The sequence below is a fragment of the Erpetoichthys calabaricus genome, chromosome 6, assembly GCF_900747795.2.
Source record: "Erpetoichthys calabaricus chromosome 6, fErpCal1.3, whole genome shotgun sequence".
In the NCBI taxonomy this organism is placed as follows: Eukaryota; Metazoa; Chordata; class Cladistia; order Polypteriformes; family Polypteridae; genus Erpetoichthys; species Erpetoichthys calabaricus.
In genome coordinates, this window is record NC_041399.2 from 141,491,475 (window position 1) to 141,514,892 (window position 23,418).

At 39.2% G+C, this 23,418-nt stretch overlaps 1 protein-coding gene across 3 annotated transcripts in view; it reads left to right on the forward strand.

Moving 5' to 3' along the window:
• The window catches only part of LOC114653573 (tensin-3-like), a 358,125-nt gene that overhangs the window by 38,987 nt on the left and 295,720 nt on the right, over positions 1-23,418 (forward strand). Inside the window, exon 1 of one of the 3 annotated variants that reach the window (XM_028803964.2) lies at positions 1,337-1,656. The exons of the other annotated variants lie outside the window; for them this stretch is intronic. Within the exon in view, the coding sequence (XP_028659797.2) occupies positions 1,555-1,656 (102 nt within the window). The 5' untranslated portion in view covers positions 1,337-1,554. Of the gene's footprint in view, positions 1-1,336; positions 1,657-23,418 lie in introns of those variants that run through there. 3 annotated transcript variants of the gene reach the window in all.

A 23,418-nucleotide genomic window follows, 5' to 3' on the forward strand; every position in this document is an offset into this window, starting at 1 on the left:
ATTGTGTAATAAACCAAAATAAGGAGAGCATATCTGAGAACAGTATGAGGAGAAGTTGTCTCATTTTTAATGCAAATTATAATGAAGTTTTACAAAAAGATAGAAGAAGCCAGTTCAAGAAATTGTAGGTTTAAAACCCGAATTTGCTTTGAAGCTGGTGTATTAAAAAACGCTTTTTAAAGGTTTGTCTAAGAGTGACAAAAAAAGGACAAATAAAGTTTAAATGAGCAACACTTAACACTGTAACCAAAATTCCAAAAAAGCAAGCTGGGTGATTTTGTGCTTTACATTCTTACAGAATTGAGATGTTTTTTGTGGCTCTCTGCCTCACTTAAGGTAAAGCGTTTATGCTAAAGTTTTGAATTTAACGTATTATAGCTGTAATTCAAGTAGATGAGCATTCTGGAAATAAGGTGATGTGCATTTTTAGTATTTAAAAAAACTGAAAATCTGTGAAACGATCCTTTTATCTGTGTTCCTTTTAATATGTCTTTGCTCAAAATTATTTAAGATGTGTTTTTTTTATATCATACAGTATGACTTCAGTTTATCATTAATCTGAATCTGACTTTTTCACTTATCCTGTTTTACTGTTGTACTAGTTGAACCAATGAGATGGCAATGTATTACAAATCAGTAAGTAAGTTGGATCACATGGTGAATCTAAGTTTGTTTATAACCGGAATCCATAAAGTATATTAGCATACATTTTTATTTTGCTGCTAGGTTTTCTGTTTTTACTTTTCATAATTCAGTTATTTAAAACGCAATTATTACCATACCAATTATTGAATAGAAATCAGAGACTGTTTCTAGTATGACGTACTAGAAAGATATTTTCTAAATATGTTCTCATGCAATAGTTATGTGAAGTAAAATGACAGATACTAGTGCCACAGAACACTGTTATTGTCAATGGGCTCAAAATAAACTTAGTGCAAAGGCTAACTGACGATATTAATTCCCTTTATCTAATCCTATGAATAAAGTACTTGCATGATGTTAAATAAGTATAGTTTTTACCAAACTTATTAGTTTGCATTTCTCTTTTGTTCATAATTTAAAAGCTGTATTGTTATATTTCTTGCTTGGAATGATTTTGCACCCCTGATTTTGCTCTTGTAGTAATTTTTGAATTGTGCAACAAGTCAGCATCTTGTTTTGGAATTTATAATTTCCTTCTATTCTTTCACCCGCGTTTACAGTATCCAGAACATTCAGTGATCCAAGAACCCTCCCACAAGCAGAGGAAAAGCCTGATTTCCTCTACAGGAAAATGAACAGACAGATCCATTTTGCATTCCCTTCCCCCCGATTAGGCAAGAAGACAGAATACTGCAAAGCTCACAGTTGTAATCCTGGCACACCCCATTAGCGCTCAACAAGGAAAGTAATGGAAAGATGTGCGTTTTGAGAAGAACTTTGCCTGGACAGACTCAATGTCATAAAGCCGGATTCACTTGGGATGTTACTTTCTAGGCAGCAGGGATGATTGAGTTTTACAGTAGTAAATACAAAGATGTTTAACAGGTTAATTTGAGAGGCAGGGTCCTGATGGGCTGCACAATGAGTCTGGCCTATCCAGTGGATGAACCATGTAGTACTCCACTTGATCCATACCCTCTGCCAAAAGACAACAGTGACATCATGTTAGAGGTAAGGTTATTTCGATGTGGGCACTTATTTGTTTTTATGAAAGTAGCAATTATTATTAGATGTATGTCAGCTAATCTTTGTAATCTTGAAACCTTTTTTTGTGAATTAGGTAAAATAGTAGATTTTTGATCACTTCCTTATAAATTTAACCTAAAGCAATTGTCACTTTTTTGCAATGCAACATTCTCTGTTGTTATAAAGCACTGGTCATGACAGTAAAACATTTAAATCTCTGTATATGGCCAGCAAGATTACTTAGATTTGAAACACTTGGCACTGCATTGTATGCTAACAGTGGGGAGAATTTTCAAGTTTGTTAGCCACTATACCTCACTGTCTTTGTGTTGTAATCATATATACTAATGTCTACTTTTGGCTAAGTTAGCAAAGTGTGATGTGTAAGATGTGTTGGTCTTTATATGCATTCTGTATCGACTGATGTGCTGGCCTGTCCTACTATACTATACCTTGGCAAACTTCGATATTGTGGTTGCAGGTTTTCCTTTTAACCGGTTTCAATTTTAACTAGATTGTTAATTAAGCAAACTGTTATTATCTAGTGTCTACCTTTATGGTATCAATTTAATAAAATGTAACAATTTTTAATATGTATTTTTTGTTTTCTTACACATCAGTGCATTTCCTTTGTTAAGATTTACTGAAACTCTTAAAAACGTATTATTGAATAAAAATGGAAAAATGATGGTTTATTTAGACAGAAGGTTTAGTTAAAATTCTAGAATTGGAATGAAGTAAAACTTGCATCCACATAGGTCCTGTTGAACACTTTGTGAGTCACTGCTCAGGTGTGTTCTTACCTTTCATTTGGCTTCTGCAGTTGCCAAATGATGAAGTAAAAGTAGATTAAACAATTTTAACTATTAGCATCTAAGTTATTTGCATATTGAAATCTCAGACTAGTTCATAAAGAACATAAGAAATTTGACAAATGAGAAGAGACCTTTCAGTTCATCAGTCTTGTTTGTTTAGCTACCCCTCATCTGATCACTTCATAGCAAGTGATTGTCAAATTGATAAAAACTGCAACATTTGCAGAGACTGTTAAATGGATGGCATAATCTAAGATTTTAAATGTAAATGGTGATAGAAACATATAAAGAAGAGTTAGCTTGCATAACAGCTAATTGAATTATCTTTGCCTCTTTAAATATTAAAAACGTCCAATATGAGTGTAGTACAAGTATAGTCAAGTATTTCCGTGTACCGCAATTTGACAGGGCTGTGTGACGGTCATGAAGACAAATGGGTAAGAGCGTTTTTTATTTAAACTGTGGAAAACAGCATCTGCTGCAGCAATAACATCCTGTGTTGTGCTGACAGAGTAGCCTGTATGCCTACAGGATGTTTTGGCAAAATAAAAGAGAATTCTGAGCTATGTGTTTATTTATATCATTTGTACTATATACGGAGATGGTTATTTTTTTATTTAAAATTTTTACTTATTTATTTGAATGTTAGATTCTTTAGATGGTTTATGTTTGTGTTTTTGGATTTCTGTTCTTTGACTGATTTGAGTTTCCTTATAGAAAAAATGGACTTTTCACAATTACCAGTCCTAATTTGACTAATGCTAAATTATGATCTACACATTCAACATTCTTGTTTTAGGATTCCCAGAACAACTAAAATGCCCCTGTAGGCCTAGCTATGCAGGTCTACATCCTGTCTACTGTTTGAGATATCTAAAGCACTTACTCCACTACCAAAAACCACACAAATAGGCTCCCTTCTCACCTTCCTGATCCTTCTTTACAGTATATTCTGGGTTGTTCTGTTTCCTCCTGTTTGACAAATTCTTGTGTCTACATCACGTTTGAATCCAAGTTTGTCCAACTGATGAGTTGGACGTCCCTAAGAGGCTAATCCTAGGTGTACTTCTGGCACCACCTCAACCCACCAGGAAACACTTCTGAGTTAGTGTGGTTCCCACAGAAACTTCTGCAGGAACTACAGCTCTCGGCAGCCTCTACAGATATTTTATCAACTGTAGCAGGCCAGTGCTAGTGCTCATTAGTGGTCTGGGGGTTTTTCTTCATTTTTAAAGTATTTTCCCAGGTTTGTATCTTGTTCTCCCACCAGGTAAGCTTATTCCTTCCAGGTTTTGCACTGGCCTGCTACCCTGAAGGTAACTGCTGCTACCCTGAAGGCCAGATTAAGACCCCAACAGGCCCCTGGGTGACTTAACGGAGAATTGATTGTATTTTTAACAATGCATGGCGCAGACACCGGGTCTTTTAAAGCAGCGTGTCATTTCACACTCTTGATTTCAATGTTCAGCTCCGTCATTCAAGGGTCCTCCTTGGTTATTTCAACTTATGAGTATTCAGTTGTATCACTGAGCTGAAAGGGCCGCCTTGCTGTCATGGACCCCAGATGTGCATCCAAAATGTCCTAATGTTAGAGCCCCCCAGCTACCCTTCACATAATCTTTGTGATTTTTGCTTAGTAAATGTAAAAAAGAATGCTGCAAATTTCAAAGAATAACTAATAGACTATTGTATGCTATAGCCTGGATACATTGTGTTTGTCATAGGTCACATTTCTAACAATGACGTGCTATTTTGATTCTCTCTCCATCCCTTAAGAATATTTCCCATTTTGAAAACTCCTTTGTATATACTCCAGCACTTTTTACCTTTTCAGCTCTTACTTTGTCTAACATCTTCTCTTTCTTTCCATATTGACCACTTGCTCTTTGGGGTCTCTCCCACATGTTCTCTGAAGTAATTTTCAACTGATGTAATTCCATTTGTCATTTAAGGCTCTGTTTAGGGCTTCCCTCAAAGTACAAAGGTTAGTTCTGACTTAAAAAAAAAAAAAAAAAAAAAAAAATCAGTTTTTGACTTTCTTGACATTCATCATTGGCCTGATTGCATGGCATCCAACTTAAATATCTAAAAGGAAAACAATTCTGTGAAACTTTATGACCTTAATTTTACTGCAGTCACCTCTTGACCACTTTGTGAACAACCTCCCTGCTTACTACTGATATTCATTCTTGCTCTGTGCTGCTCTTCCTTTGACTTTACTTATGCTCCTGACACTGTTGGTCACAGCAACCTTCTGAAATAACTGAAAAGTCTAACTTAATTTGGCCTTATGTTTATGCTCACTATTGTTATGATTTGGCATTTTATTTAATTTCTTGTGCTGTTTTGTGATCCCCTTTTCAGAGTATATGCATGTTTTGAACATGGCGGAGTCTAAAAACAACATCTCTTTCTTAATTTTATGTTGATTTGGAAACATAGAAAATATTTATTGTTTTGCTTCAGTGCCATTTTGTTTGACCTTGGATTCCACCATTTTCTGCACTTGTGCTGTAGCAGTTGCTATAGCATTGCTATGGAAGACATTTGGGTAATTTGGTGTGTTATTAGAGGTCAAGGGTATAATGTTCAGCTCCTTACACTTCCTGGTATCCGAGATGAAAATAGTGTGATTCTTGCAATAAAACTTTCTCTGGTTAACAGTCCTGCTTATGGTATGTAGGTCTTTGATTTTTGGTTAGCATTCCAACTCTTCATGACAGATTGGTTAGACTTTTGGTTATATGTCTTGGTTTGATTTTTGAACTGTGTTTTATCTTCTTCATTAAAAATTCTCACTTTATCATTCCAAGTCAGTACAACTGTCCTACTGAAATTTGAACTTTTACCCAAGTGTTTTATTTGAAGGAGACTGAAGCAGGTTTTCTTATAATATATGCTTATACTTTCCACCAGTCAGTCTTCCATCCGTATTAACCAGATAAGCAGGCCCTGCTGTTTAAAAGCATCCCTGCAACATAATGCTGCCACCAGTATATTTTACTGTAGATATGGTGTTCATTGAGGTGTGGCCAGTATTACAAATGCGCCCCATATATTTCTTTAAACTTTGTACAAAAAGCTCTATCTTGGTCTCATCTGACTACAAGATCTTTTTCCACATTATCATTGTCATGTTTGTGGAAAGCTCCAGACATGCTTTCACATGGTTAATTTGAATAATACCCTGTTTTCTTCTTTCACTCCATACAGGCCATTGTTGTACAGAGCTTTTCATACGGTCGACTGCTGTACTTCACTCCTGTCTATAGCTTGTTCAAAGTGATTGTTGGTCTTTTTGTGGCTTCTCTTACAAGTTGTCTTGTTTACACAGAGAGTTTTGAGGGGTGGCTCTTTGTGGACAGTGTCTGAGTGGTTTGCTATAGCTTCCTTTTCCTCACAATTATACCAACAGAGCCCATTGGGACATCTAAGCACTTGGATATTATTTTTTATCCTTTTTGTAATTGATGCATTTGTATTTCAGATCCAGAGAGTTGATAATGGTTTGATAACTGTGATGTTTTTATCGAGAAATGTGGCGGTTATTTCTACAATGCTTTTGTGAATTGGTAGTTAGACAATTTGGTAAAGTATATCTTATAAGGATTCTACAAAATTGGACCAAGGTTTGCACTGGAGTATTAAAAATATTAAGGAGAAAATGTTGTCTTTTTTTTTTTTTTTTGCAAATAATCGTTTAAAGGAATACTTCACACAAAAATTTGTTCTTGAAAAGAATCTTGACAAGGTGGCACGGTGGCGCAGTGGGTAGCGCTGCTGCCTCGCAGTTGGGAGACCTGGGGACCCGGGTTCGCTTCCCGGGTCCTCCCTGCGTGGAGTTTGCATGTTCTCCCCGTGTCTGCGTGGGTTTCCTCCGGGCACTCCGGTTTCCTCCCACTGTCCAAAGACATGCAGGTTAGGTGGATTGGCGATTCTAAATTGGCCCTAGTGTGTGCTTGGTGTGTGGGTGTGTTTGTGTGTGTCCTGCGGTGGGTTGGCACCCTGCCCAGGATTGTTTCCTGCCTTGTGCCCTGTGTTGGCTGGGATTGGCTCCAGCAGACCCCCGTGACCCGGTGTTCGGATTCAGCGGGTTGGAAAATGGATGGATGGATGGATGGAATCTTGAAAAGCGATTGGTGGGGAGAGGCCGGTCTACAAGACAAAAAGTCCTTCCTGTCAGTCTTTGCGTTAACTGTTTTACATTCCCCTGATAATTCAGGGAGCAGCTATTAAACATTTCAGCAAAAATAAAGTTTATTAGTAACTGTATGAAAGATGTGGATTATGCAACACAAGTAACGTGTTTCCCCCCCCCCCCCCTTTTCTATGGGTGTTATTCACAACGTTTGCCACTGTCCAGTGTTGGTCACCTATCGATTCTCTTTTATGAGATTCAAGAATCTCAGTATGTCAGGTTTTTTCTCACCCACCAATACAAAGTATGCGAGGTAAGTAACATTTAAAAAACAAAAATAAAATTTAGAAGTGAGCATCAGTAGCCTTTGCACCCCAGGAGCCAAGTTACCTGAACTATTCTATAACATTTCAGTAATTATTTACCGCTCTGATGCTGATCTATCTGATCGTAAAATAGATCATTATGATAGTAATTGACGAGAAGAATTTCATAAGTAATTGCAGAATTGCGGTGTTTGCCATTATTCTCTAGATCAGGGGTGGGCAAATTCAGTCCTGGAGGGCCGCAGTGGTTGCAGGTTTTTGTTCCAACCCAGTTGCTTAATTAAAAACCAATCCTTGTCAATTATTGTGTGGTTTTCGTCCTGGTCGCGGAACAGTGGACCAGCTCTATACCCTTAGCAGGGTCCTGGAGGGTGCATGGGAGTTTGCCCAACCAGTCTACATGTGTTTTGTGGACTTAGAAAAGGCATTCGACCGTGTCCCTCGGGGAATCCTGTGGGGGGTACTCCGGGAGTATGGGGTACCGGCCCCCCTGATAAGGGCTGTTCAGTCCCTGTACGATCGGTGCCAGAGCTTGGTCCGCATTGCCGGCAGTAAGTCGAACCCGTTTCCAGTGAGAGTTTGGACTCCGCCAGGGCTGCCCTTTGTCACCGATTCTGTTCATAACTTTTATGGACAGAATTTCTAGGCGCAGCCAGGGTGTTGAGGGGGTCCGGTTTGGTGGGCTCAGGATTGGGTCACTGCTTTTTGCAGATGATGTTGTCCTGTTTGCTTCATCAGGCCGTGATCTTCAGCTCTCTCTGGATCGGTTCGCAGCCGAGTGTGAAGCGGCTGGGATGAGAATCAGCACCTCCAAATCCGAGACCATGGTCCTCAGCCGGAAAAGGGTGGAGTGCCCTCTCAGGGTTGGTAGCGAGATCCTGCCCCAAGTGGAGGAGTTCAAGTATCTCGGGGTCTTGTTCACGAGTGAGGGAAGAATGGAGCGTGAGATCGACAGGCGGATCGGTGCGGCATCCGCAGTAATGCGGGCATTGCATCGGTCTGTCGTGGTGAAAAAGGAGCTGAGCCGCAAGGCGAAGCTCTCAATTTACCAGTCGATCTATGTTCCTACCCTCACCTATGGTCATGAGCTATGGGTAGTGACCGAAAGAACGAGATCGCGAATACAAGCGGCTGAAATGAGTTTCCTCCGCAGGGTGTCTGGGCTTTCCCTTAAAGATAGGGTGAGAAGCTCAGTCATCCGGGAGGGGCTCAGAGTGGAGCCACTGCTCCTCCGCATCGAGAGGAGTCAGATGAGGTGGCTCGGGCATCTGATCAGGATGCCTCCTGGACGCCTCCCTGGTGAGGTGTTCCGGGCACGTCCAACCGGGAGGAGGCCCCGGGGAAGACCCAGGACACGCTGGAGGGACTATGTCTCTCGACTGGCCTGGGAACGCCTTGGGATTCTCCCGGAAGAGCTAGAAGAAGTGGCCGGGGAGAGGGAAGTCTGGGCATCTCTGCTCAAGCTGCTGCCCCCGCGACCCGACCTCGGATAAGCGGGAGACAATGGATGGATGGACGGATGGATGGCTTGCTAGTGCTTTAACTCTGCCATGTCAGGTCATTCTCATATCCTAGATTTATTTTCCTTTCTAAGGATATCATCCAAATGATTTGAAGTCTAAAACAGATGAGTGATTCTCAGTGCTTCACTTTTTTTTCTTCACTTTCCTTCCAAGTATTTAATTAAACCAAATAGTGCCTGATAAATACACACAGGTGTAAATGGTAACAAGCTAAATGGAGAAATGCTGGTCTCTTTTGTCATTTGCTTGTTATTGCTAATTAGGAACAATTAAAAACCAAGAATACGGCTGTTTAAGACTAAAATAAACAATAAGGGTTCAAAATCTTAATGAGCAAGACTCTGCCCACCCCTGCTCTAGATATTATCAAATTCATTTGAGGTTTCCTCTAGAGTGCCTCTTTCTCTTGCACAATTTGGCTGAAAAACTCAGCACATCGTCATCTCATAATAGGTTTAAGTTTCGAGTTTAGTATTTTTCCATCCAGCCGTTTTTGCTCTAGGCCGCCCTTAAGAAACTGTGTCACACAGTCACACACGCATACAGACGGACACACACACCCATTATCAAGATATTGATGTGTTCGGTATCGGGGACCCTAAAATGTCAATCCATCGAAAACCAGGGATCGAAATTTTTGATGAATCTAAAGCTTTCGCTCTTCCTCCATAATTTATGGTGGGGTAGAGCGCAAAGCAAAAAAAATTGCTTTGGGTGGAATATTCCTTAAGCCACTCTGTACCTTTCATATGGATTGGGATGTTTTTTGCATCCTAGGTGCAGTGTGTTATGTTTGTGAATATTTATTATGTTTATATATATTTTGTACTGTTGGTACTCAATCCATGTCATTATCAGAGTAAGTTTGAACTGAATGTGTCTGCCACAGAAAGATGAGGGTAATGGCCTTCTATTCACTTGGATTTAGAATTTAGAAATGAGTTGGATTGGCTGGTTTTGTTTTCTGTTTTGATGTTTTTTCCTTCTTTAGATTTAATGAACTCCAAAGACAGTTGTATTTAATATATTATAATAATCTGAATATAGCCCTGATGTAAACTTTTTTTTTAAAGTTGAGATGTTAATGCTATTATCAAAACTAGCTGTATATGAAAAAGAGAGAGACCAAAAAGATTACAGCTGAGAAGGCTTAACGTGTAAATAGCTGCTATGAAACCTTGTTCTGTTTTAGCTTTTGGATTTATAAAAATAGGTGAAAATATATATAATAGAGCATACTCAAGTAAACCTTAATTATTTTACCAATACATCAATAAATTTAATTAACACAGGAACATTTGAAAATGCTATATTATCAAGAATTCCTTTAACCTTGGGTTTAGAGAGTGAGGGGGGAAAGGGGGGGTATTTTGCCCTTTTCTCAGGGGGATGCTGACCTTTGTGCCTTGTGTAATAAAACTCTTAAGAGCTTGAGTGTGAAAAGCAGGGGGTCAGAACATTGGTGCCTTCCAGTGTATATGGTGTCAAATTTTTAACAATGATATATTTGTGTAACATACAGTAATCTGAATTTAATCAAGGACTTAAAAGTAGGAAGGGAATAGTTTGTGAGTACTTTGTGTCCTTTGAAAAACATCCTAGACTACCATTCTTTTAAAATCTCCTGTCTGAAATGGACAAACAATGCATGGAATTCTTAGTATTTAAATGTTATATAGATGTCTTCAGTGCATTTTTTTTTTCTTACTGTTTACACTCACTGCAATTTTGATTGGTATTTTGAGGTTATTAAATTGAATATATGTTTACATGTATTCAAACATATACTATTACTTACAATCATACTAATTGAACCTAATATATGCACTTTTGGAATGCCTGGAGAAAACTTTTCCCTCACAATCTAGGGCAACATGCAAACTCCACACAAACGGTGGTTGAACTGCAAACTGGATTCAATATGTTTAAACTGGATTTATATGTTGTTTTGAAACATAAAATAAAAGAATTATTAGAGTAACATCCAAAAGTTTAACACCTCTTTCTTGTAAATGTTAATATGGTACTGTCTTAAAATTAGAAAGTTAAAATTTGATTTAAAAAATAATCCAAAAATCTACTCAGAATTAACTAAGCATAGTTTTGTGGAAGGATGGAGAAAGAAGTTGCCATTTTCTTAATTTTTGTGTTATGTTGCGTCTTTTTTTAAAATATTCACTCCAAATAATACCAGGTAATGTAAAGTTCATATTTTTATTTTTTCCCTTATTCAGGACAGGATAAAATATACTGGGGTGCAACATATTTTCAACCAGTCTGAATGCATGCAGAGCAGACCAGACCAGGCTCAGAATCTGTTATCTTTGCATCATTGACAGTGGTATGGGAGTCACCAATACACAGACCAATCCAGTTAAAGTGTAAATGGAAGAACACAGAAGTGGGAAGATGGTATGAATGGTGCTATTACTTTGATTGCACCCTTCAATCCTCCCAAAGCCTGTAACCAGTTGGCCACTCTGCACCAAGTAAACCGGTAGCAGTGTTCCTGTGCTATCAAGCTGCTGAGTCAAAGAGGCTGTTATTTTATCCTGTAATAGAGTGCCACTGTCTCTAGCATACAGTAATTTGCAGCTCCTTTGCCTAAGCTGTTATGTTGCACTTTTGCCATTTTTAAAATCTCCTTTAGTGATCTAGCACTAGATGATAATTACAGGCAGTTCAGTGGTGTTACGTAGACCAAAGGTTCCCAAACTTTTTTAAGCTAAGGTCCTGCAGAATAATGTACTACCTGGTAAGGCCGCCTCCACTAATATTAACCTAAAGCTGGGGTCTAGGCATGATCTTGATTCTTAGTTTATGCCTACAGCAGTCCCACACCATGAAGTTCGATTATAGCAAGTCTACATTATTCAAGCAAAAAGCTTAAGTATAGTAGACTATTGTTGCATATGTACAGTGGCACGTGATAGCTTTTAGGCTGGAGTACTCAACTTTTTTTCTTCTGATTTTAAATTCTGCCTGTTCTTGTATTTTATGCTATTGTTTAATATTCACTAAAAATAAATATTAGATATGTGAATTTTATAATTAATAATTATTGCATATGTCTTTCTTCCTCATTATACATTCTTCTGCAATAGCCAATTTCTAACACTTCTGGAAACATTGACATAGCAGACAAGTTTGCCAAAACTAAAAATATTGTAACATTGGCAAATCAGACCTGAAAGATGATTTGAAGACTGTTTGTGTCAGAGTGAGTAAGACCGCACTCGCATGTATCAATGCACACTTTCACAAAAATCATTTAGTCTTGGCATGTTGTTGCTGGACAGTTTCCATCCTAGTATAGTGGTGAGTGAGAGAGAACCCCATGGGTGTGAATTGGCATGGGTAGTGTACCTGGAATAGGAAAACAAGGTTGAGTGAGTGAGACAGGACTGAGGACTCGGTGTAGGAGCACTGTGAGATTGAGCTAAAGTCTTGGGTATGGACACAGTTTAACTAATGATCCTTTTAAAAGCCCACTTCTATTCCCCATCCCCTTTTTTGTGTTTCTCCACTTAACACTTGACAGCAGCTTGTGTACCACACCGGCTGAGAAGTGCTATACTCGTCTATAACTATACTGACACAGAAATTCTTTTGTGCAAAAATTGCAGAACATTTTTAATTTTATGTTTATTTAAAAATGTTTATTTAAAAACTATGTGAGGCAATTAAAAAAGCAATCTTCAAAACTGAATTTGATTTTTTTTTTTTTTTAATAACTTTTAAAGACCATAAACCTGGCCAGGAGTGCTACAGCCCCACGAGTGTAGTTTGGAGGACCCCCAGGGTGTCACAGCCCACAGTTTCAAAACCATTGATGTAGGCCCTCCAGCAGCTTATCACAGGGTCTACATCATTATGAAAATAAAATTTTGTGTATATGATAAAAATGTGCTATAGTTAAGCAAATTCAAAGTTTCATTTATCTATACATATTAATAAAAGGCAAAGCCCTCACTGACTCACTGACTGACTGATTGACTGACTGACTGACTGACTCACTCACTCATCACTAATTCTCGAACTTCCCGTGTAGGTGGAAGGCTGAAATTTGGCAGGCTCATTCCTTACAGCTTACTTACAAAAGTTAGGCAGGTTTCATTTCGAAATTCTACGCGTAATGGTCATAACTGGAACATATTTTTTTGTCCATATACTGTAATGGAGGAGGCGGAGTCACGTATCGCGTCATCACGCCTCCTACGTAATCACGTGACCTAAAAACAAGGAAGAGATTTACAGCACGAGTCAAACGCGGGAACGAAGGTAAATGACGTTAATTTTTGACTGTCTTTTAATACTGTGTAAGCATACATATTAACACATGTGCAATTAAACGTGTGCATTTACGGGGTGATTTCTCAGGCTTAAAAGCTCGCCTTTTATCAAACGCGGGAACAAAGGTAACTGACGTTGTTCACTGTCTTTTAATACTGTGTAACCATACATATTAACACATGTGCAAATAAACGTGTGCATTTACGGGGTGATTTCTCAGGCTTAAAAGCTCGCCTTTTACTAAAAAGGTAAATGCAAAACTATTTTCAATCATTCTATGATCTGCTTCTCACAACTGAAGGCACCGTGGCTGATGGTAAATGACGTTAATTTTTGAGTGTCTTTTAATACTGTGTAAGCATACATATTAACACGTGCAATTAAACGTGTGCATTTACGGGGTGATTTCTCAGGCTTAAAAGCTCGCCTTTTACTAAAAAGGTAAATGCAAAACTATTTTCAATCATTCTATGATCTGCCTCTCACAACTGAAGGCACCGTGGCTGATGTTACGTCACTTGCTGTCCGACCATAAGCTTTACCTGGTAGGTAGCCGGACACTCACTTCACTCCCTTTCGGGAATCGAACCTCTGAGGTTTTCTTTTGTTCTTAATTAAAATTTAAAACCAATACTTCACCGCTGCTAAGCCCCTCTAGCGCTGACGTCTGAGGTTCGATTACCGTAAGCAAGTGCAGTGAGTGTGTAATTACATTCACGGCATTCGTAGTCTGATTCACAATCTGATTGTATGGGTGGTTACTTCCAGGTAGTGATGGGCGGAGTGAAGCCTCATGAAGCATCAACACGTTTGAAGCAATTGTGTCGGAAATCGTATCGAAGCTTCGAAGCATTTGACACTCACCTCTCTAGGGACACCTCCTGGCCATTTGTATTAACAGCACATTTTAACAGTAAACTCTTAGAGCATTGTGGACGAATACCGAATGTCTATGAAGTTGTGATATACATCTTTGAAGTCAAAAATTATAATTGGCAATAATGTCAAGCATTGTAAATCGACATACGCTTAGCAAGTAATTATTCTGCAGTAATCGGATCAACGTTGACTAGATACGTTAGGCGCCAGCACGGATTACCGTCGTTTAGAAGTAAATGTATGCGTAACGGTGGCTTGAACAAGTACGCCAGTCGGACAGCGCCAGGTCTCGTGTTCAATAACAAACCTGGTCAGCATCTGTCTGGGGATTGCAGATTGCCGTTGCCTGATGCGTTTGATTGATAGTTCCGATTATGCGGCAATGCTCCTTGAAAACCTGGTTGGTGTTAGACTTCTAATCGGGAATTTAATCTGCATAATGTACATTCATATTTCAATTCCAATGTAAAACCAGCATATAATTAGTATTTGAATTAAACTCTTCAACCAAACTAGACTACACTTCGTGGAAATGCGATTGGCACATCACTAACTGTCACTAAATTTTGCAATAACTAGAAGAATTGCTAGTAAAACGGTAATAATGTAGCTACAATACATTACACTGGCAGTAGTCTAATGTGAAATGCTCTTAAATTTGCACTAAAGTACTGTAATGGTTTACACATAATGCAATACCCAGATGCTTAATTGAAATAACTCCATGGCAATTCATTACAGTTTCCTTTATCAATTGTGCACAAGTTTTATTAAAATAACTACTAAAATTCAACCCAGAATAGTCCCATCTTTGTAGAATAAAGAAATGTGTCACTATGGAAAACAAATCTGGACAATGCAAAGTAAATTTGTTGCACATCCTACAAAAAAAACAAACCACACACTTTCAGCGCGTTTGATATTTCAAATTAAGTTTTAATAAAGACAGTTTGCAATAACCCAAAAACATGAGCGGACAAAATAATTTGTACAAAACCAACCAGTTCTGTCCAGTTGCATTAATGAACGTGTACAGATTTTCCTGCTAATGATTCAGAAAGTTAAGGACTAGAAAAGTGCTGGCCAGCGTACAAAAACTGAATTCATAATTGGAACAGGACTAAAAACTAGGAACAAATACATACAATGTCTGCATAAACACAAATGTCCTCCACATCAAAGTCACACAATGCAGAGGATTTTTCTTCACAGATGACTCAGACTGTCAGATTACAAGGTTTTGATTAACTTTACAAGGAAAACATTTAAAAACTGGACTTAATCTGCATGTTGGTGTGCTCCTCTTTGCCATGTACAGAGTTCTAATTTTGCTCACATTACACATCTTGTACAAATAACTATAAACTGTCTTCAATAGTTAAAATTAGTTTTACATAGAGGTTGTCACTTCACAAATTACATTTTCTGTAACTCAACATGCTGTTGTTAACAGTCTTGATAAGAGAATTCTCTGAATAGCATTGAATAAGCAGAACCAAACCAAAGCATAGTAGTAAGATTGAATAGCTTTAGCAACCCTTAAAACACAAAAACCCAATTTACATGGCAGTTTTTTTTGCACTTTTAGAAAGTAAGGGTCAATGCTGCTTCTTTGTATTTTTATTGTAGAAAACTTGATCAGTGCAATTCCATTCACAAAAAGATGCAGGTGAACGTCACCCCTCACACCACTTGGCTTTGAAGGCTCAGCATCGTCTGTGCAGTCATTAGTTAGTCACCTGAAACAGACATTTTGTATTAACATCATGCTTAACAATTGAGACCCATAAGTAAAGTATCAGGTATTTGTTATACCAACCATGATTTAAATGTTAATGATCCAATATGTTCAAACAAAAATATTGTTTAATAAAATTTCCATTGTACTGTTATGAACAGTACGGTACATACCAAGAACAAAATCAGTCTTGTGGGATTCTGGCAAGCAGAGTCTTTTCTAGGACAGCAGGAGTAGCAGAAATCTGCTAAATAGAAACTAAGATTGTTTAAGACAAATAAGTAGGTCTTTAAAGTGTGGCATTGAAAAGTCATGTTTACTAATCTCAGCATTGACAACAAGTGCACCAAACTTCTCAAAGTATGCCATCAGGAGCCTTGTGACATGGGGACAATGCACCCTCATCTCCAAAGATGGAAAGACTTGGCTTGAGACAATCACCTCTGCCTAAAGTAACTGGCCACAGCAGGTCTAACCCACTCCCAACTTAAATTCTGTTAATCAGCAAAATATCAAGCTACGCTGGCTTCCATTAAAATTAATGCCGTCATAACATGTGTTTCATAACTACTGTATACTGGCAAGATTACCTGTATTTGTCCCAGACTGTGGGACAAAGGTTTGTAAAATGAACCATTGGTCCAAGCCACCAAATTGTAAACACAAAATGCAATTTATATCTTAAATACTACCTCACTGCATTTTCCCCAAAGTGGTGCAGGTTTACTTGTTATACAGGCAAAAAAATTACAAAAAAAACAAATTTACAGAAACACTTCTCTTAAATTTCCAAAGTGTCCGCCTCGTCAGTGGTTTTTGACAGAGTGGTGATCTTGAGACATTTGTTAGGCCTAAATCACTTCTCAAAACTCATCCAAAATGCATTGTAGTTTTTGGTAGTCCTGCAAAAAAATTCAAAGTAACAAAATTGCCATTAATTCTTAATATTAACAGTAACTATAGTAATTTACAAGTTAAATTTAAGTAAATAATTACTCTAAATCAGTGTAGACTATAAAGCTGCATAAAAAAAATGGACAAGGTTTCTGAAGTGAAAAATTGTGACCCTCATACCATGAGTTGAGTTAACTAAACAGTTCCATTGCACTCTGATACTTAATACATCAAGATGTCAAAATGTTACTTAAAAAGTAACTCGCCTTTATAGAGGGAAAAAACCCAAACACACACTTACAACTCCATAAAAACTGGAGTGATAGTAATACAAATCCAAGAAAAAAAGTGTAGAACTAGAACTGCAGTTAATCCAAATACTCCTTCCAAAGTCCGAGGTGGCCAAATAGCCAAACACATTCAAATTTCTGTCAACACAACCATTTCATGTATCACTGGGATGTGGACACTCAAGAACTTTGACCTGGGAAGCTTTCAATAAACTTGGGGAGTGCAGCGGTTTTAGACATTTTTATTTAGAAAAATTATCTGCTCTGCTGTGCTGGGCTTCAAGCGACTCCTTTTTTTGCTGAGGACTTCCCCAGCCTTTGAAAAAATGCGTTCACTGGGAACAGACGTTGCTGGCAGACAAAGATATTTGATGGCAAGCTGATAAAGACTGGGGTAAACAGTTATTCTCTCTTTCCAATACAGGAGTGGATCTTCTTGTCTACCAAGATAGGCATCTGTTAAATATCTCTTCACCTCCACAGTGGCATCTGCAGTGGCACTGTGGACTCTTTGAGCCTCGGAAACACGCAAGTCCAAAAGTTGCCATAGATGGTCTATGGGACATGCTATTTCCAAGGATGGGGCCAGGGCTGATGTTGAAGGCTGTGGCTCTGTTTGAAAGAGTACATGGTTTTATTCACAGTACACATTAAATCAAATACCAAAAATAAACATTCCATACAAAAATCACCTTGGGGTGTCACGTGCACAGAGTCTGGAGAGGACCGCATTAGGGATGCGCATTCCAAGGTGAGTGGTCTCTCAGCCTCTCTGACACGGTCTGGATTGCCAAAGCCAAGAGTTTTGAATCTTGGGTCCAGCAGTGTAGCCAAGGCCAAAACCCGGATGGATTCCAGTGTATGGAATCTGGAGCGTAAACTTTCCTGCAGATGCACACCTAAGACAGAAAATATCAATAATCAACGTTAAAGGAACACAACTATTCATTGTACAAAAATGTTTTTGGATCATCACAGCTTACCTAATTGTATGGACTCCTCCCTGGTCACCTTGGTACTCTTCTCCGAGATGTTGTGTTGCAACATGCGATATAGTGGGATCATTTTTGATGCAGACACCGTTTTCTCTGCAGACATCTCTGTTGTTGCATGTTTTAGTGGAAGGAGGAGGGTCAGGCATTCATTAATAATATCATACTCCCCACTTGTGAAGGGAACAACCTCTGTATTTAAATTAGAGAGGGCGGCACCAACTGCCTCACGTTGGTCATACAGACGCTGCAGCATGTCGTAAGTGCTGTTCCATCGGGTGTCCACTTCTTGAACCACCTTCTGCACTGGCCTGCCCATTAGCTGCTGCATCTCCGATAGTTTTTCCTTAGCATTACAACTTGACCTAAACAAAGATACAATTTTCTTTGCTTTTTGACGAATTTCCTGGAGCTTGGGGGTCTGGTCAATTGCCTTCTTTACTACCAGATTCAGGGTATGGGCAAAGCATGGCACATGACGAACTTTCAGCAGCTGGGCAGTGGCAACAGGATTGGCTGCATTGTCAGTCACCATGCAGTGTATCTTGCCACGGATTCCCCAGTCCGTCATTAGCACACTTATGGACTCCGTGATGTGAGCAGCAGTGTGCGTCTGGGGAAATTGGCTGACACAAAGGAGTACTGTGGCCAGTTTGGCTTCAGGTGTGACATAATGGCACGTGACACCCAGATAGCCATCCATATTTATCGAAGTCCACATATCAGATGTGAGGCTGACATAAGCAGCCTGCTTTACCTCAGCCATTGCCTTCTCTTTAACTGCACAGTACTTGGCCTGAACCATGGCTTTAAGTGCCTTTCTGGTTGGGAGGATGTAGCTGGGATCCAGTTTGTTAACAAAAGCCTGGAAGCCTTTATCTTCGACAATAGAAAAGGGCTGCAAATCTTTTACGACCATGTCAACTAAAGCCTCATCCAGTTCCTCTTGTCTGCCTAAAAAATGAAAACAGAAAACAAGCTTATTGCAGCAAGCAAACGGTGTGCACCCGCAGCAGACCTCACGCTCCAGACAAACTTTCATCAGTGCTGGTTCAGAATTGCTAAAATATGTGTAATACTATAAGAATAAAAATTTGTTATACCTTTCTTAGAAGTTCCAGTGTGAGCAGATACAGCGGGATTGTCATACTCCTCTGTAACGCCAGGATGCGTCGACCTCAAGTGGCGAAGCATTGAAAACGTGTTACCGCTAAATGCAAGTTGCTTTTCGCAAATTATGCATTTTACCTTTGAGGGAGATACTAAATCAAAGTAACTCCACACCAGAGATCGAGACCTCTTACGTGAACCTTCCATCGTATATTTCAAATGTAATCGCAAAGTAGATTAGTTGTATTATCGGTATGTCTATATCTATCACCTCACTCGTCTCCAAAAAATAACCTTCAAACTTAGACGCATGCATTACTACTTTTAAGTTGTTTAGGTGCGTATTAGACTGAATTGGGATCAGGTGAGTGTTTGGACACTGTGACATTCACAGGTATAAGCTCCAGGTGTCACTGATATACTGATACGAACTGGCGCTACACATCCACATCATCACGAGCATTGGAAATGAGACGCTGAGCTTTTGACGCACCAATGTTTCAAAACGGCACCTTGAAGCTTGTTTAAAGTGCACGTGAGATGATGAAGGGGAGGTAAAGCCAAATGTCAGTGAGATATGTCGTGTGTTACTTTGATCAACACTGTCAATTACTTCACCCCATGTTAGCCTTGTTAATGACGACCCTGTAGACATCGATTGATACAGACGCCGACATGAAGATCTACTAATGCACTGGAAACAAAGAGCAGGCAGCTATCCATATTTATAGTAATTTCCAAAAAAATCTGTCTTTGCCAGAAACATTTATTCTTGTTTACCGTAAGAGCAGCCCATACTAATCATGTATCTCGAAGCATGCGCAAATAAGACTTGATACACGTATATCACCTAACGTTCAAAGTACAAGACCTGCCGTTTACCTATTGTAACATAATATAGCTAATACAACTAATGAAACCCTCTACGTTAGCTAGATCTACCATTTCATCATACACATGAAACAAGACACACATTTTCATTAGATACATCATGATCACACTGCTGCCTCACAGTAAGGAGACCCGGGTTAATTTCCTGAAGAAAGGACTGACTTTCATTGATCTACACGCATACTAAATCAACAGGACATACATTTAACTGGGACAAGTCAAATTTAAGGCCAGTACTAAAAGTGCCAGAGAGCTGGCCGAATCTTGGCTATCAAATGAGAACGCCATCAACAGACACTTGGACATAAATCCAGCATATGCAAACTTAAGAAGAACATGTTCATAATAAATAAACTGTACACCCAATACCACCCCCCCCCCATCACACTGATTCCCCCCCCCCCCACACACACAATGTTTTGCTATATATTGACTTTGATTCTTGTAAGTCTAAGCATTATCCTCTGATGAAGACCCCTGGCAGGGGTAGAAAGCTCAGGAATAAAAAGTACTTTATGATACATGATTAATTTTTTCTCCCTTGTGGATCTCCAGCTGCATATATATATATATATATATATATATATATATATATATATATATATATATATATGTTGATTTCTATATGCAGTGAATACATGCATAACACTGTTCACTATAGAAGTGAGGCAGTGCAACACAGAGACTGGAATATTTATGAGAACAGCCAGAGTATTATGGTGAAGGAAGTGTTTTGAACCATATTAGTACAGCTGTTCTTATGCATTCTAATAGTCAGCATTTTAATATGCAAAATTTGTCATTTTATATTTTGACACTAAGTAATGTACTGCACAGTAATTTCAGTTGTGTTGATGATCCAGAAAGATTTGTTTCACCAATCACAACTCTGTTGAAACTTTGTAACCTGGTGGTGGAATATGCAGTGTAATGTAATTAATATAACTTCCTAACTCTCCGGTCGAAGCAGTAAGCTGACATGAGGAGTGGAAATGTCCCGCCTCCATGCATTGCGGTTCGAAGCAATGAGCAGACATGCGTAGTACTGAGATTGCATCCTGATGGGACGTTGAAGCCTCAGACATGCTGAGTACTGAGATCGTGACGGGCACTGAAGCCTCAGACATGCGCACTAGGTTAACTGAGGCTTCGAAGCCTCGAGCAGATTTGAAGCCTCAGACATGCGTAGTACAACTGAGATTGCGTCATGACGGGCTTCAAACGGGGATTTGAAGCCTCAGACATGCGTAGTACTGAGCTCATGACGTGCCGCCGAAGTCTCAGACATGCGCACTGGGTTAACTGAGGCTTCGAAGCGTCGAGCAGATTCGAAGCCTCGGACATGCGCACTGGGTTAACTGAGGCTTCGAAGCGTCGAGCAGATTCGAAGCCTCGGACATGCGCACTGGGTTAATTGAGGCTTCGAAGCGTCGAGCAGATTCGAAGCCTCGGACATGCGCACTGGGGTAATTGAGGCTTCGAAGCGCCGAGCAGATTCGAAGCCTCGGACATGCGCACTGGGTTAACTGAGGCTTCGAAGCGTCGAGCAGATTCGAAGCCTCGGACATGCGCACTGGGTTAATTGAGGCTTCGAAGCGTCGAGCAGATTCGAAGCCTAAGACATGCGCACTGGGGTAATTGAGGCTTCGAAGCCTCAAGCAGATTCGAAGCCTCAGACATGCGTAGTACTACTGAGATTGCGTCATGACGGGCTTCAAACGGGGATTTGAAGCCTCAGACATGCGTAGTACTGAGATCATGACGGAGCTCTGAAGCCTCAGACATGCGTAGTACTACTGAGATTGCGTCATGACGGGCTTCAAACGGGGATTTGAAGCCTCAGACATGCGTAGTACTGAGCTCATGACGGAGCTCTGAAGCCTCAGACATGCGTAGTACTGAGATTGGATCATGATAGGGCTTCGTAGTCTCGAGCAGACATGGTCACTGGTTACTGAGTCTTTGTGAAGCCTCAGTACACTCAAAGGCATTGACCTCTATATTTTGAGTCTATCTGACACTTAACTCTCTAGTTATATTTTGTAATTCGTATTGACATTACACACTTCACTTAATATAGTTAAACTACAATTCAGGTAGTTGCTGAGAAGTAATTATTGTTCTTGTGGTTTGCTGTGATTTCCTTTGTCTGATACATAGTGTCAAAGATATATTGTCATATATCAACTATATGGAATGTTGTTCAAAACCGTATGTCATATAGTATACATCTATAAATATAATTTTTTTGTCTTCATTAGGAGAATACAACAATGATACTCTCCTGTCAATTAAACCAATTTAACGTGTATATGTCAAACAACATATTTCCACATCCGCCGCAGTAAGAACAGTAGTAGTAGTTCAGTTGTGCGAAGCTCGCTAATTATCCTGATTAGGTAGCTCAATGGTATCGCAACTGTCTTTCGGTAAAACACCAGCGGTTCGCGTCGTCGATCCTCCACTTGTTTTTTTTTTCCAATTCCTCCATTTAACAATATTTTCAGCTTGGACGGAGAGTGAGCGAATCGAGCTGTCGAGGGACGATTGGGCCGCCGTAGACGAGCAGGGGGCACACGTCCCTAATTATATTGTGTATGTAAAGGGTTTCACTGTAAAACGTAATAAGCTTCGTATTTGTGTGTTTGGAGACCCTGGTGTCATACTGAATTTGTATTGTAGAAAAACAAACTACCGTCCAGCATGCCTAAATGTGTCTTTTCGTTTCTGATCGCTATACGGCACTACCAATTTAAGACAATTCGCTATAAACAGTTTCAGCCAATCAGCGCCTTCTAAACATGCAGAATGACAGTGTGAACCTTTATTGTAGCGGCGCAGCATCTTCGTATAGTCAGTCATTGTCCTGTTAGACTATTTACTGTTAAGTGCTGCTTGAGGTAGCGTTTATAGTACAACAGGTAGCCTACGTAGTTCTTAAATTGGTATTGAAATGCACACACAAGTCTCCTAAATTATTTATTGAAATGCCTACATTTACAGTGTCCGTTTTAGGAAATCGTAGTTTTTACTTGTTCCCGTTATTAGGAATTACAATTTCTCAGTGTCATATATTATTCGTTACTACTCGCGAGTCCCGCATCATTGAGATTCTGATTTATATTCGGTATAAGCAATTTTTTTAAAAGGAGCGTTAATTGAACTGACTATAGCAGACTTGTCATCTTCTTAAAATGTCTTTATTGATTTGATGTTGACAATCATAAGGTCAAAAACCAAGGAGGCGATGAGTTTGCACGGACTGTGCTGTTTCTTTTTTTTTCGTGACATCGCATCAGTAGAGAGTGCGTCAAATTAACAATGCATTCTGTCGTAAATGACAGCGCATACGATTTTTGATATTTCCTAAAGGCCAATGTGTCTCAGTTTGCTCATTAATATATTTTGACAGTGTATTTTAGTGAGAATGATTATAAACATATTACCCATGTTCATTTCCCATGTAGATATGTAACGTTTGGTGAGAATAAATAAAAAGTAACAACACATAAAATAGTTATGTTGCATATGATTGACAAAATTCATAGTTTATCTGAAATGTTCTACTTATACAGTCGATTTATTTCACTTCTGAAGGTGTACATTGTCGGTATTCTCCATTGCAATTGCCCCAGAGTGTAACGTGTGCCAGTGCAACTGAAGGGTGGCAGACGAGCTCATGTAATGGGTGACAAGGCACATCCTCACCCTGATGCAGAGGCTCTTGTCATGAATATTCCCATCTTGTGCTTTTTCTCGTTCCTGCCAGTTTACTATTATTATTGGACACGTATGTAGAGGGAATGTGTGTCTTATTTTATGTCTATGAAAGGAAGGACGGTAAAGCCTTGAATGAAA